The sequence below is a fragment of the Tachysurus fulvidraco genome, chromosome 23 (genome assembly GCF_022655615.1).
Source record: "Tachysurus fulvidraco isolate hzauxx_2018 chromosome 23, HZAU_PFXX_2.0, whole genome shotgun sequence".
Classification (NCBI taxonomy): Eukaryota; Metazoa; Chordata; class Actinopteri; order Siluriformes; family Bagridae; genus Tachysurus; species Tachysurus fulvidraco.
Genome location: NC_062540.1, coordinates 16,434,997 through 16,449,601, shown reverse-complemented (window position 1 = coordinate 16,449,601; position 14,605 = coordinate 16,434,997). Strand labels below are relative to the sequence as shown.

Genomic DNA, 14,605 nt, shown 5'->3' with positions numbered 1-14,605 from the left:
GTCGAGTGACAAAAAATTGAAGAAAAATACATAGGAATATAGCAGATGTATGAGATTAGTCAAATACAAAAAAGAAGACTATACAGGAGACTATATGAGAATTTGACTCAAGCTCAGGACTGTGAGTTAAGGAAATGTGATGCGGAATATAATTTAATAAGTACAAAACCTTTTTTAATCTTCTGCTGTGATTTAAAGATGTCAGTGTTGTAAGACATCACCCACTCTTGGTGAGGATTTAGGGTATTCTATCTGCTCACTCTCACCATGTGATAAGCAGGTTGAGCTCAAGTTCCTTCATGCAACTTTTCTTCAAATTAATAACAACATAGCCTACTTTTTGGACTTTGTTTAGCTGCTAAAGCGCCTGACTATAATCAGCAACTGAATAAATATTGAAACTATAAAAGCTATAAAAAGATGAAAGATAACTGTTGCTAAGATCTCTGTGTGTGTGCGTGTGTGCGTGTGTGTGTGTGCGTGTGTGTGTGTGTGTGTGTGTGTGTGTGTGTGTGTGTGTGTGTGTGTGTGCGTGTGCGTGTGCGTGTGTGTGTGTGAGTGAGAGGGAGAGAGAGAGAGAGAGAACCATATTTAAACTAACAAGCACTGAGTTTTTCAACGATTCACACTTGAAGCTCAGCATTCAAGACAGTTTGTTTCATGCTCAAAATGCAATACAACTATCATACAGCATGAACACGTCTCAAAATAAACTCACAGCATCTGAAAAACGGTCCCAGGTTTACTCAAACCAAAACAGTAAAAGAAAAGAGGACGAAAAACCCATGATTGTCTGGTTACGTTATATAAACCTCTTGTAACAAGAACACTTTTTCGACCAGAGCACAAAACAGTAACTGGTTACGTTAGAGCAGATGACATATCATGTCATGAAGCGATTTTATTTATTTATTTTACTTTGTAATTTTGTAGTGTTTGGTTGTATGTGTATTGTTCTTTACGATGATTTTGAAGGCAGTGTGTAGATGTTCTTTATTTTTTCCAAATACAGACATTTTACTGTATAGAGCAGGCCACTGTATATACAACAGAAATAAAATGATAACAAAATTGTTCTAATCCTGAACAAATGATGTCATTTCCTGTAAATCTGGTGTACTTGTTCTGCATAGGAAACAGAACAATAAAACAGGAACAATAAATTTACCAACCTGATCCTTATTTAATCACACAGATCTTTTTCAAGCTGATTTGTTCTTCGTTTAATTTTAACCATGAAGTCACACTTTCTTATCCTTTCCTTAACCCCATAGAAGAGTGGAAAGTGTATTAGCAAGGTTTTTATTTCCACAGGGAAACGATCTTTGATATGATAGAGCTTTTTGTTAAGAGTTTAAGTAATATATATATTAAAAGTCTTCACTGTTTGTAGTAAAGTCTTTTTGAACTTTCCGTAGTTTCCCTGTAACTTCAGAAAAAGCTTGTAGCTGCTACTATGTAAGTAATAATAAAATCTAAATGATCATGAATTTTGCATGAACATGACCTAAAATGTTACGGAGTAAAGGGCCTAAAATAACAATGTTTAATGTATTAGGAACTGTAAAATTATCTGCTTCATGTCAGACGGTATCACACAACCTTGGGCTGGATTATTTTCAGCCTGGCACACTGTGTTATTTCTTAGCTACATTATACCATAAGTCCACAGACACCTTCACACTCGAACAAAAAGGCCAAGCTCTTTATGCTGGGTTTATCCAGGGAAGTTGTGCTGTAGTTTGGGCAGCGTTTATGCAGTGGTCCTCAGGGTGTTGAGGCTAAACCACAGACGTCAGCACGGTCGCTCGGTGTGGTCCAGTGGTCTGTCCACATCCCCCACTCATTCCCTAAGCACAGCAAGCACATCCACGGGAAAGCAACAGTTTGAGATATTCTGGACTCATGTATCCGAATGAGAATTCTCTCTCATGCTGCATTTTAAACGTCTTTTGGTATCATTAATCCGAGACATGCAGGCTAACAGTAACATGTTTTATTTCTGTCTTCATCTCTGAAGTCTTGTGAACGTGGAAAATGTTTTATGTTTTATGATTTTTTTTTTATAGCTTCAAATTCTCGAATGCTCGCCACGAACGTTAAAACAACACTATTTTGCCACAATTATGCTTGGGATTCTTCTCATCCGCTCATTCTCATAATCATCGACATAACTCGGTAATGTTATTTAGTGTTATAGGGCCAGTATTATTATGGAGATGAAAACGCTAAATTCTGTGTTGATTTATTCATTTGGTTTATTAACAACCAAAAACAGATGACATGCATTTCTAACTTGACACTTTAGTTATTATTGAATGGCATTTTAAATACATCGTCATGCCTGCTATGGGTGCTGGGTGTTTCTCGGCAGTGTGGCGGAGAGTCTGAGAGAATGATGGAGATGTTACAAGGGCAAAGCCATTGTGCTGTGTGGTGGCAGTTTCTTTGGAGCCACCATCTGCTGAGAGGGTCAGTTAGTCTTTAGAGTTCAGCTCTCCTGCACCCGGCCTATTGCCCAGCTGCTGTGCCTGGGCACTCCCCAACCCACGCACCACAGCACTTCCACACCTCCCAATTATCACTGCCTCACAAATTATACATAACATAATCCAGAGTGCACTGTGCCACCGAAACCCCTCTCGTCAAAGGGGTGAAACCACAGAACGTCAGGATTTTGCGTCTCACTGCCTCCACTCTTTTCCTTTCCTGCCGGCCTTGGGAGGAAACACCAGCTCTGCTAAAACCGACTTCGCCACACTTCTGATCAACCCTCTCCGACCGCTGCACAGCGTGTGTTATTCAGTGTGGTGACACAAAATGTGGTCACATTCCACACACCCTGTTCGGCCCATTTCTATCCAGCAGCCCCTCAGCTCATGCGACAAACCAGTGCCTCACCAGGGAAAACAGTCTTTCGGGGTTTTAAAGGAATTTTAATAAGAAGTATTGGCCTGGTCATCACAACTGCTTGGGTGAAAGATCAATATGATTAACTGATGTCTGTATATAAACCTATAATAACTGATGTGTTTTCTCCCCTGGGACAACTCCTGAAAAATCCCTGCTCATACAAGCATTCTGAAGAAAAGCCTTCTGAAATATGTTCAGTCAACATCTACTCAGTCCAGAGTAATGTGGTTTTGTCTTCTGGCACATATCAAGTGATTTAATTTATGCAATTATTCAATTAGCACCAAACCACTGCTGGCTCTTTTGGTTAAGTTGCTTCTCAAGTTAAAGGCTCCTTTGAGACACATATTAAATTGAGGTTTTATTATATTTTTTTAAGTAAAAAAAGACATTGAGTTTAGAATCCTTTACTCCAAAAATCCTACAGTATGTGAACAAAACCTTTACATTTCTGGTGTCTTAATCTAAACTTCCTTCTTTTTCTCTTCATTTTCTTTTTTCTTCACTTTTCTCATCATTCTTCTTGCACTGATAGAAATGATGGAATTATGCTTTTTTTTGAAGGCTTGTTTTCTTATGCTTCGGTTCAGCACATCTCTCTTTCCCAGCCTCCCTCCCTGCTTGCCGCCTGGCAGGCCTACGTGTCAAAGGTGGCTGCAGGAGAGCAGACTGTGGGAACAGCCGGTCAGCCTCGCTCGCTCCCCTGCTCCCCAAGCAGAGGGGCAGCCATCAATCCCAGCCTACGTGAACCCCCTCATCTCCCCTCCCTGTCCCCACAACCCACACACTTGCTCCCCAATAATCCTCGGAAGCAATTTCATCTCGACTCGGGTGGCGGCCCATTGTCGCCAGCCCCTTCAATCTTTCCTAATTAACTCTCGCTTTGTCCCGTATCCGAGCTTCTGGACTCATCTCTCTGACATTCCGATCGGGGCTGGTCTCCGCACTCCCAGGCAACCCTCGGACCCTAATCCCACCAAGAACCCAGCCCTCCCTCCTTCTAAGAAACTCTTTCCATTTTTTCTTCCCAACCTGCCGATCACCTACTTACGGAGTTAGGTAGGGGCATTAACTCCTTGGGTTTTTGTGAAAGGAGAGAACGAAGGAGGGGGTAAGGAGAAGAGGGCCAGAAAGCGACTCCAACCCAGACAATTAGAACAATGGCCGAAGCCAGTAGGGGGCTAACTCGCAGCGTCACGCCTGGACGGTGGGGTATTTTGTCGGTTTAATGAATTGTCCATCAGTCCCTGGCTGCATCACAAACCGTGCAGCGAGGAGACAGCAGGGACCCAGACACTAAGTCGGTATTTATTACACTGCCTTTGTCACTAATTGAGCTAATTATCACTGACTCCTCAGCACTCCCACAATGACAGTACCCCTCCACTGCCTCCCTCATCCCTCCAATGCCTGGGAATGCCGCCCTATTTAGTCTCTTTATCCCTTTTCCCTATCATCTCTTTTCCTCACACTCATGGTTAATGCTCTGTATTTGTGCACGTATAACCTTCCAAAGAATATTTGTGTACCCATCAACCTCTTAGGCCCAGGCACTTGAACTTAAAATTCATTTTTGTCCTGTGCGGCATTGCTTCCTGCTAGCTCCCAGTTCATTTTTTCCCCTTTCAAGCAAGGCCATTAGGATATACTTAACAGCACATCTCTGGTTAACGGAATAATAAATTTCAGCCTTGGCACACATTTAAAAATATATAAATATAATTATAGAGCCAGAGGATATGTCTTTCATTAGTTTCATATCTCCTAGGCTTTTTGTCTCTGCATCACTCCAGCCCTTAGCCCTCATATCTCCTAGGCTTTTTGTCTCTGCATCACTTCATCCCTCAATTGACCACTGTTTTATGCTTTGTGCAGTCTTTCTTGAGAAACTTCTTGCTCTCTTAACTGTCTCTGTATTAATCTGCTGCTGATGTTTGACTTCCTGTTAATACTTTGTGGCACTAGTTTTTTTTCTCTACATCTCTCATGTCCCTCTGTCACTCTCCCTGTGTTTGTTTCTTTGTTTTGGGTGTGTGAGTTGTTGGATAAGCTTTGTTGTGTGGTTCTCTGGCTGGCCGACCCTCACCGGACTGAGAGGACTGTCTCCTGGCATCCAAACTCCTGTGGTCACACTCGGCCGCCAGTTGGATGGGGGAAAAAACGTCCTGTCATTATTTCTTTATTTTTACTGACATTAAGTAAATGAAGCAAAACCTTTGGTGTTGTAAAAACATATAGAATTGACGCTGTGTTTTGGCACGGCTCAGTTTCTCTCTGTGGTTCTTGTGGATTTGGGGTGGAGTGGCATGCTCATGTGCTGTCAGCAGTGACTTTAAGTTTAAGGAATCTAATAGACTTGTGCACTTGCACTGTGAATTTATCTTAAAGAAAGTGATTTGTTGCATTTTTATAACGTGATACGCGTGACAGTAAATTAAGTGAGTGTTCTCGTATTAAACTGAATAACCAAATCTATCAAAGCTTATTCAAAAGAAAGGACCCTTTTTATTTGAAAATATAAACTTTATTTAACTATTACACTATTTCACAACAACAGAAACAATTGTCTAAATCTTAAACTGTGATGCCCTAATGCTAAAATACTTTGTTTCTTGCTGCCCATCTCTATCATTTCTATACAACAATAAATATTTTTTTATTCAAACACACCAAAGTTCAGTGCATGTAAAACAATTTGTTTTCAGAGGGAAAAAAAATCCAGGGCAGTTGTTCTGATATATATATATATATATATATATATATATATATATATATATATATATATATATATATATATATATATATATATATATATATATACACTGATTTGTGGACTAGTACAAAATTTTAAAAACTCAATGAATGAAAATACACAGGAAAAAATTGATAGGTTTTACACTCTGCTTTTGGATTATATCATTTTGATAATCTCTAGGTTTCATCAGCATAAATATATATTTATCTATGTTTAATATTTACAACATTTTGGTTTTGCCAGCTGATATACAAAACAGTTGTGGTTTCACACCCCAAGCTTAACTGTAAACTAGGTAGCAGGTCATTTACAATTATCTTATATCTTAGAATCATCGTTTTATTTTACATAGTGGTACAGGTGCCCTTTTTCATGTGCGTGGTCTGCTCCAAACTTCTCTGGATTACTTCCGCTTGTTAAACAGTTACTACATTTTTAGTGCTACTCCGTACACCCACAAGAAGTGGATCAATTCAGAAGTGTCGTTCAGTGTTTGGTCACTACATTCATTCGTTTTACAAGAAACTTATAGTCTCTCTGTTGATGTTTGTTTGCAGCCATTTTTTATCAGTACCACGGTGTGGTATGCCACACAGTAGTGAGTATGAATGCGAAATGACAGGACATCGTTAGCCAGGCCGGGAAATACGCTGAGTTTGAGTGGGAAATCTTAAGTATTTGGATGAAGTCCATCATTCCTGCACTATACTGAAATCGGGAAACAGCACATGCTTGAGATGTACTTCACGTAATATTTTTTGTTTTTTTGTAAGAAAAGTTGAGCTGTAGCTAAAGAAAACAACACACTGATATTTTAAAGTACTATCCTGCAGTAGGAGTTTTTCACCGTTTATGAGAGAACATGCTTGTGGTTCCCTGGCCACAGGAACATCTGTCAGAGTTTGTGTACAGTTCCTGCTTCCCAGTTTCTTGCTCCTTGGAGAATCAGAGAGCAAGAGAGGGAGGAGACGGTAGAACCCAGAGACTGGTGGTTCTGGCCTCAAAATCCATACATATTTTTGGACTGTATCCTTCTCAGTAACTGGCTTCTCTGTGTGCCATAGTGGATAGCAGTAGTAGTCTCCATTGCATCTCATTCGTTTCATTTGATGCACACGCTCTAAATCTACTATTATAATGTTTCGAGTAAATGTGTTTAGAGTTTGTTCCCAAGCAGTCATTAGGATATCTCTCACAGTACAATTTTTAATGACAGCGCTGGTTGACGTAAAAAAAAATAATATCAAAGAAATGGCTGATTATCATGTTTTGCCATAGTCATGTCATTTGCTTTTGTTTTAATCCACTTCAAAACAAATTCTCTGGCAGATTTTGTATTTTTGCCATCTGGTCACTCAAATCCGCTGACCTCTTCCAATCCTGATTGATGATCTCAGGAACAATGGCAGCTGCCACAGATATTATAAGCACTGGTGAAGTGTCTGTGTACTGGTGCAGTTGAGGCAGCTCACATGGCAGCACCAGTGGAAAGTGCAGTGACATCTCTCAGTGACCTTCTCAATCCGGGTCTTATAACCTCTCCCACAGCACAGCAACTCGCAGCCATCCAACGCTGGTGAAGAACTGTTGCAGGTGCGCCCAGATGTGCCAAGCGTACCCATTTTGCTGTTGTAGGAGCAGAAGTTGGGTGATTTCTCAAAGTAGACAAGATCTTTCACAGAAGGGAGTTTGTGAGCAGGGTTCTCAGGCTGCAGGTGGCGAGGGTCGGCTCGATGAGAAGCTCGGTTGCTGCCTTTATTAGCATACACCACTCTGGAAGCACCATCAAAACGATCTTTTAATAAGTCTCCAACTGTTCTGAAGCTGGGCAGGCGCATCCAGCAGGTGCGAATAGTGCAGGAGCCTGACATCCCATGACATTTACACTCCTGACGCATCTCTGAGGAAACAGTCTGTAGAAAAAGTGGAATGAGAGAAAAAAACATTAGACTCCGAGCTGATTTATATAACTGATATAGCTGATTTATGTTACTATTTTTAATAACTAATTACTGGTGTCTTACAATTCTTCCTGCCTCATTATTGTGTACGTTAATGAGGTATCGCAGGTCTCGGCCCCTCTCACTGGAGTCAACAAACTCCCGTGTAAACATTCTGCCAAAGTCAACATTGTCGCTACAACCTCCCCAGTGCCAGTCTGGACCCCCAGGCCCTCGTCTCCGGTAGTCACAGGTGCATGACTCGATTGAGCCTTCAGAACAGGACCGTGCCACAGCGTGGGTAACACCAGCACTTGTGATAGCAAACACAAATGCTGTCTCTCGGCAGCCTGATAAAACAAGGCCCGCAGCATTTTTTAGGAATTATGTTACAAGTGTGGGGGAAAAGATCTAATAAGACTGTAGAGTGAAATAAAGGTAAGCTTACCTCTGTTGATGATTCTGCCAAACACCGTAGGGCTGTGGGACGTCGGACAGTTCCACCGGCGGTTGCGGAACTGCCACTTGCACTCCTTGATGGCCGTATGAAGACCGGCTGCGATGGCATGGAGGATGCCGGGGTTTTGCCGAATCAACCTCCTCTGTCGACGGTTTAGCAAAGCAAGGCTAGGGTCCAGGGCTAATTGTACATTCTTGCTATTGGTGAGGAGGTTGGTGGATGATGCTACATTCACAATCCCCCTGAAATAGGAGAGACAGCGATAAGCCTGACGAGGTAATGTGATAGCCTTGTGGATAATGTGTTGGACTTTTGATTAGAAGGTTGCAAGTTTAAATCCCATGTCTAGCTGCTGAGCCCTTGCTCTTTATAAGGGTGTCTGCCAAATGCTTTAAACCTAATGGTCACAAGCATTGTGTATTTTTGTCATTATAATTATGCAGAACGACAAGGAAACATTATCATTTGTCACATTTTTACTCCCTGATATAACATGCTCTACTTATTGTGTACAATTAAATGTGTAAAAAAAAGTACAGTGAATTATTTGTGGTGATGTTCAAATTACAGAGCATCGTTACATCCAAGAAAGCCAGAAGGAAGGTTTCTAAGATCCTCCACATAAAACAGGAAATATTTTCTTAACCTTGACCTAATAAATAAATGTTGCTATAACTGTAGGCTATAATTACTCAGAAACTATTAAGTTTGACTGGATTGGAGATGAGACAGTGCTATACCCAGTCTTAAATAGTATAAATATTAATCACAAATAAGCTTATTAAAGGCTTTTGACTGCAAAAGCTGCATTTAGTTCTGAGCATCTTGTTTTTTGCATGGTATTTAAAAGCCAATTTGTACCGATGATGAGAATAATTATCCATGTTTTTAATGTGCCTGTAGTACAAGGTTATTAGTAAAACATTTAGAATGATTATTAATAAAGCTTTAAAATGTCTATTTTATAATGAATATTAAAGCAATTTTCCATTATCTTCATGGGTGTGATAGCCTTAATTTAGCCTTAATTTTCTTTAATCAGGGTTTTCGCCCTTTTTTCTATCCTTCCACGTCCAGTGCACCTTTACCAGTGCTAAACAGAATAAAAAGACTAAATATATATGGGACTAATGTTCTTAATCTAATCATGGATAGCCACAAGATTTATTTATTTAATTATTTTTTGGATGGCCACAAAATGCTCTTCCTACATAATGATGCATGATGTGTATGAACTGAGCGGCTTACTTTGAGCTTCTGCCCTTGTGCAGAATAAGTAAATAATTAATTCAAATAAATCTGTGCTGTTATAGGCAAATTATCCATAGTAGGCTTGTATTATATGTGATGTCTTCCTCTTATATTGCAGCGATTTACGATTTATAATTATTAATAAATAATATACTGCTTTTTAATCATTTATAGTGACTCTTATTTTCTCTCAGAAGTAATAAGAGAATTGAAATATTCTCATTTTACCATGAAACCAAAGTCCTTAAGGGTTTCCCATGGCAAAAAAAAATATATATTACAGGGTGTTGATACTGGAGACTTCTTACATTTGAAATTTAGTCTGTTTATTATCTGCGTTAAATGATATATATCGTCTGGCATTACAAATATCTGTGAATGAGTTGCTATAGAAACACAAGCACACTGAATGTCACACTGTGATTTGCCTGCACGATTGTCAGACCTGAGATATTATCAAACCCGAGATTTCAGCAGCACTATGAGCGTAAAATAAAACATCTAGTTTAAAACAACGACTTACAGTAATGCCCACAAGAGAGAATATGTGAATGAACGGATCTGGAAGGGAACTGATGTATCACTCATGGTATAAATCCACATTTAATTTAGCCCATATTGGAGAGAAATTTTTGTCATGCGTTCAAGCCGCACTGACAAAATGACAAGGAGAGAGAGAGAGAGAGAGAGAGAGAGAGAGAGAGAGAGAGAGAGAGAGAGAGAGAGAGAGAGAGAGAGAGAGAGAGAGACTTTATTTGGCTGAACACTTTTACTCCTATATGCACGAGAAATAAAGGTTTCGGAAGGTTTTAACATATTAACGTGTCCAGAGCGCGCAAACCTAATAGAATTCCATGCTCTTACAACATGGCCTAGAAAAAGGTTTTGTAAAGCCTGTATGTTTTTAGCCCACAGATAGGTTTAAAAAAAAACCTATAAATCCAGTTCACACAAAAGCCCAAGGAAATACTAGAATGAAAAAAATAGACTTCAGTTCTGGAGGACTGCATTAAAAAGTTTGTTAAAAAGAGAATCCGCGTCAGAATCCGCGTCAGAAATCTTCAATTTCTTCCCTATCACCATTGTCATCTTCATTCATCATCATAAGGAAGAGTTATTTAGCGGGCGAGAGAGAGAGAGAGAGAGAGAGAGAGAGAGAGAGAGAGAGAGAGAGAGAGAGAGCGCTTACCACCACCGTCCGCTGCTGTTGGCCGCCGCTGAGCTGGAGATGCGGGAGGAGAGAAGCAGCACGCAGGCTGCTTTCAGTGCGGTGAACAGAGCGAGAAACTGCATGGCACCTTCAAGAGGAGAGAGAGGAGTGTGTTAAACTATACACATGCTCCAATGCTAAGTTATTTCTGTTTTCTGTTAATATGGCTTCAGCTGGTCATATATATATATATATATATATATATATATATATATATATATATATATATATATATATATATATATATATATATATATATACATTTATATACATACATACATATACATATATATGTATGTATGTATGTATGTATGTATGTATGTCTGTATGTATGTATGTATGTATGCATATAAAAATTGCGTACACTTACCACTTCACATTCCACAGAGAGACGCGTGTTGCAAAACAAATTTCGCTCACACCGTTTTTGTCCGTTTATGTGATTGAAATGATACAGGACACCGTTGGAACCTGATGATGATGATGAAGGTGATAAGTGATGCTGCTCCACTCAGCTCCTCTCAGTGTGCTGCTCTCAGTCCTGCACACTTGATCCCCTCGATGAGTGATAGACGACACATTCTTCACTTATTGAGCGCTATGAGATGAACAAAAAAGGGGGATTTGCTGCACTCATCTCCCTCAGTTTTCCTCCTCCTCCTCCCACCCTCCTTTGAAAAAAGGACTGAAAAGATGGATAGGTTAATTCTCTTCATAGGCACCAATGAATGAAGAAAAAACAGAGAATGAGAAGTGGAGGATGAATAAAAACAACCTTGCACGTTTAGCAACCAGCATATTGTCCAAAAAAAAAAAAAGAAATCATCCGTTAGATCCTGCAGATGCAAAATCATTTATTTCCCACTTTGTCTTTGCGTCTTCCATTTGTTATTTTGCAGGATTTATTCCATAAGCAGAGTAAAAAGCTGTGTGTGTCGAGTGCGGTGGGTGTGTAGCATCTCTCTCTCTCTCTCTCTCTCTCTCTCTCTCTCTCTCTCTCTCTCTCTCTCTCTGTTTCAGGACAGTACAGACAGAGCGCAATATGAACCATCTAATCTGGCCCGTTTTTGCCCACAGTGTTTGGATTACTCCCTTTAACCGCGTCTCCTCCCTCTCTCACACCCAGAAAATAAAGTTTTCATGAAGCCTTCATGAACTCCAGCTAATGCTCATCAGTCCTTATTTTATTTTTCCACGTGAGTTATGGATACTAGGTCTACTCCGGTTATAATTCCAAAGACAGTCCCATGTGGAAATTCATATTTTGTTTTTGGTAACAAATTTTAGGTGAACGAGAGGTAAATTATGCAGGATCTGGGGGAAATACCTATTAAAGATACCGTTTATCAGCCTAACAGTATTTTTCTAAACATTGATCGAAAGTTTCGAGGAACATTTTTATGGGTTGTTTCGAGGGGTACGGATGAAAGGGCAGTTGTTTTAGGAGGATTAATAACTCTTTGGATTAAAAAAAAGTTTTTAGGGGTGACACGAACTAGAGAAGGGAACTAAGTGGAGATATGGCTTCCAACATCTGGACGGCAGACGTTCCTTCATGCAGCGCATGGCCACTGAAGTCGTGGCAGCAGTCAGACAGCGCTGGATATATCAAAAAATCTTTTGCACTGAGAACAACCCCTGGGGAAATATTGTGCCGTCTTGCTTTTGTTTAACTTTTTTGCTAGGGTGTTGACCAAAAAAAGGGTGGTGTCCTCCTACATTCTTTGGAGTTCACATCCTCGCACGGGTGCGCAATTTTCTCGTTTTCGCGAGAATATAATAATATAATATAATATAATATAATATAATATAATATAATATAATATAATATAATAATAATCATTATCATTATTATCATCATCATCATCGTCATCGTCATCATCATCATCATCTACTACGTTTAATTGCGTGCTGTGATCAGTCTGAACACCTCAGATGCTACACATTTGAATCTACTTTAATCGCAGCATGCACATGGAAACCATTTTGCTCTAAATAAAAACAATATTTAGTTATGGTCAGATCAATGCGCTTTTATTGCAAGCGAGTTTCAGCTACATCGCCAGCATAGCACAATTGGAATTTGGCATTTATTTACAGTCCTATAGGCTCGGTGGTTTCTCTGAGTGTTTCTTGCACCAAATGGCCAACTGAAGGAAATGCTCTTTTTGTTTGCGGGTGTTTCATTCTGCTCTTCACTCTTTGCTCTTGAAGGCGCTTAGTCTGGTTTCCTGGTGCACTCATGCGACTCGGAGCAGATTAGCGGCAATCCGGTTAAAGGGATAGGTGCCTTTTATACACAAATCAACTTTAAATCACTTTTTAAGCCACTTAGAATTTACACGCCATAGCAACAAAAATGCTAATGCACTTTTTATTGCTTGAGATTAAGGAATGAAACAGAGGAGATTAGACGAGGAATTGTCAGTGTCTCTTGTTACTAGTAGTTATAGGTGGTTTTAACTTAATTTTATTAAATTAATCCGACTAGTTTGGGGGCTTAGTTTTCACATTAGGAAAATAAGCCGATTCTCAGTTATGTCGTGGCCTCAATGCGCATAAAACGCACTATGAAGGTACAATAACAGAGAGAAGATTTTTTTTAATACAATGTATGTTTTGTAGTATGTGTCTTTTAAGAAGTATTTAAAGGAAGTAAAGTATGCACCTTTAGGTCCTAAATATGCACCGTCTTTTTTTCCAGGTTAAATAAGCATGCAAAAGAGTTCAAAATGTTCACTCTTGCGACAAGGACAAGTAACTTTATTTCTGCTATTTACTGATATATGCTATTTTGTGCTATACGATACCTGAAGTTGTGATTTTTATGTGTGCATTTTGTTTTTTAATTATGTTTAAGCAAAAACCATTTTCGTTTTTCCATTCGTTTAAAAAGTCAAGCATAATATTCACTCTAACCTAGAAGGATAATGAAATCGGTTATATATAACATTTAATATTTTAATTGTTTTATAGATAGATTTGGTTGTTCATTAACCCGTAATATCTTTTTTTTTTTGTTTGACACTTGCTGCAGCTTAACTTATACGCAAAACCCCACACCCCACCCCACCTCACCCCACCCCACCTAGGAAAAAATGCAGCAATAACAATCATTTATATCCTTTTTACAAAATAGCCTAATAAGCGGACCAGTGTCAGTAGCTTGCGCGAGCGCGTGCAGTCACAGAAGTGTCTGTGGGTGGGTGGACTGGTGCATCAGCCGCTTATTGTTAACAGAAGTACACGCCTGCCTGCTGCTGCTATTCGGGTTAATGCGCACATTTCCCCCCTACGCACTTATCTTTGCCACAAAAAATATAGTTTAAGTAAATGCATATAATTCTTTACATATTTAATCACGTGCTACACCCTTACAGGCACCTGCATTTAAATTTACGCATGCATTCTCTAGCCAGTGTTTCACACATTATTCGCATGTCGTGCATGCGTATGTTTTCACATATGCCATATGGTTTTATTATTTTTCACGCGATTTATTATTCCCACATCTGATTTTTTTTCATATGTAATTTAATTGAAATTCTTATTTGCATGTTGTTGTTTTTTGTGTTCTCTCGTTTTTTGTGTTCTCTCGTGATATTAAATTATTTTCGCCAATATTTATTTTTTACATATGATCTCGCACGTGTCACTGATGCTCCATGACAGGGATTAAACCTGTTAAAACACATGATCGCGTATGTTATTTACGTTCAATTGAAAAAAAAAGAGCGCATGTAAAAAGTATTGTGATTTGAAATGTTTATTTAATTGTCTGGTGACCATTTACGTTGTTGTTCCACTATATTTTCATTTTGCCAATTAGCTGTTTAATCTGATGTGAGCTACATTGGGTCAATTCTTTAAAAGGAAAGGGATTTATAGGCTGTTTCGCTATTGACATGTTTTTTGTGCAGTAAATGCTTTTAGATAAATACAGCATGCGTCACATCTAAGCTTCTTGCATGTTACGCAGTATAACCAGCTTATATTTAACAAAGACTTAACGACTTTCAAACTCGTTTCTAAAATCATTAGTGCATTTAAATTCCTTGCTTAATAGTGTAACCGGA

The 14,605-nt window shown here is 39.2% G+C and overlaps 1 protein-coding gene across 1 annotated transcript; it reads right to left on the bottom strand.

The window, feature by feature from the left end:
• Nucleotides 1–5,749: 5,749 nt before the first annotated feature.
• Nucleotides 5,750–11,493, bottom strand: wnt1 (wingless-type MMTV integration site family, member 1). Its single transcript, XM_027170612.2, has 5 exons — nucleotides 10,900–11,493; nucleotides 10,509–10,617; nucleotides 8,057–8,310; nucleotides 7,693–7,958; nucleotides 5,750–7,581 (listed from the first exon to the last, which is right to left on the bottom strand). Exons 2-5 carry the CDS (start codon nucleotides 10,610–10,612, stop codon nucleotides 7,090–7,092), a joined length of 1,116 nt encoding a protein of 371 aa, XP_027026413.1. The 5' UTR covers nucleotides 10,613–10,617; nucleotides 10,900–11,493; the 3' UTR covers nucleotides 5,750–7,089.
• Nucleotides 11,494–14,605: the final 3,112 nt, after the last annotated feature.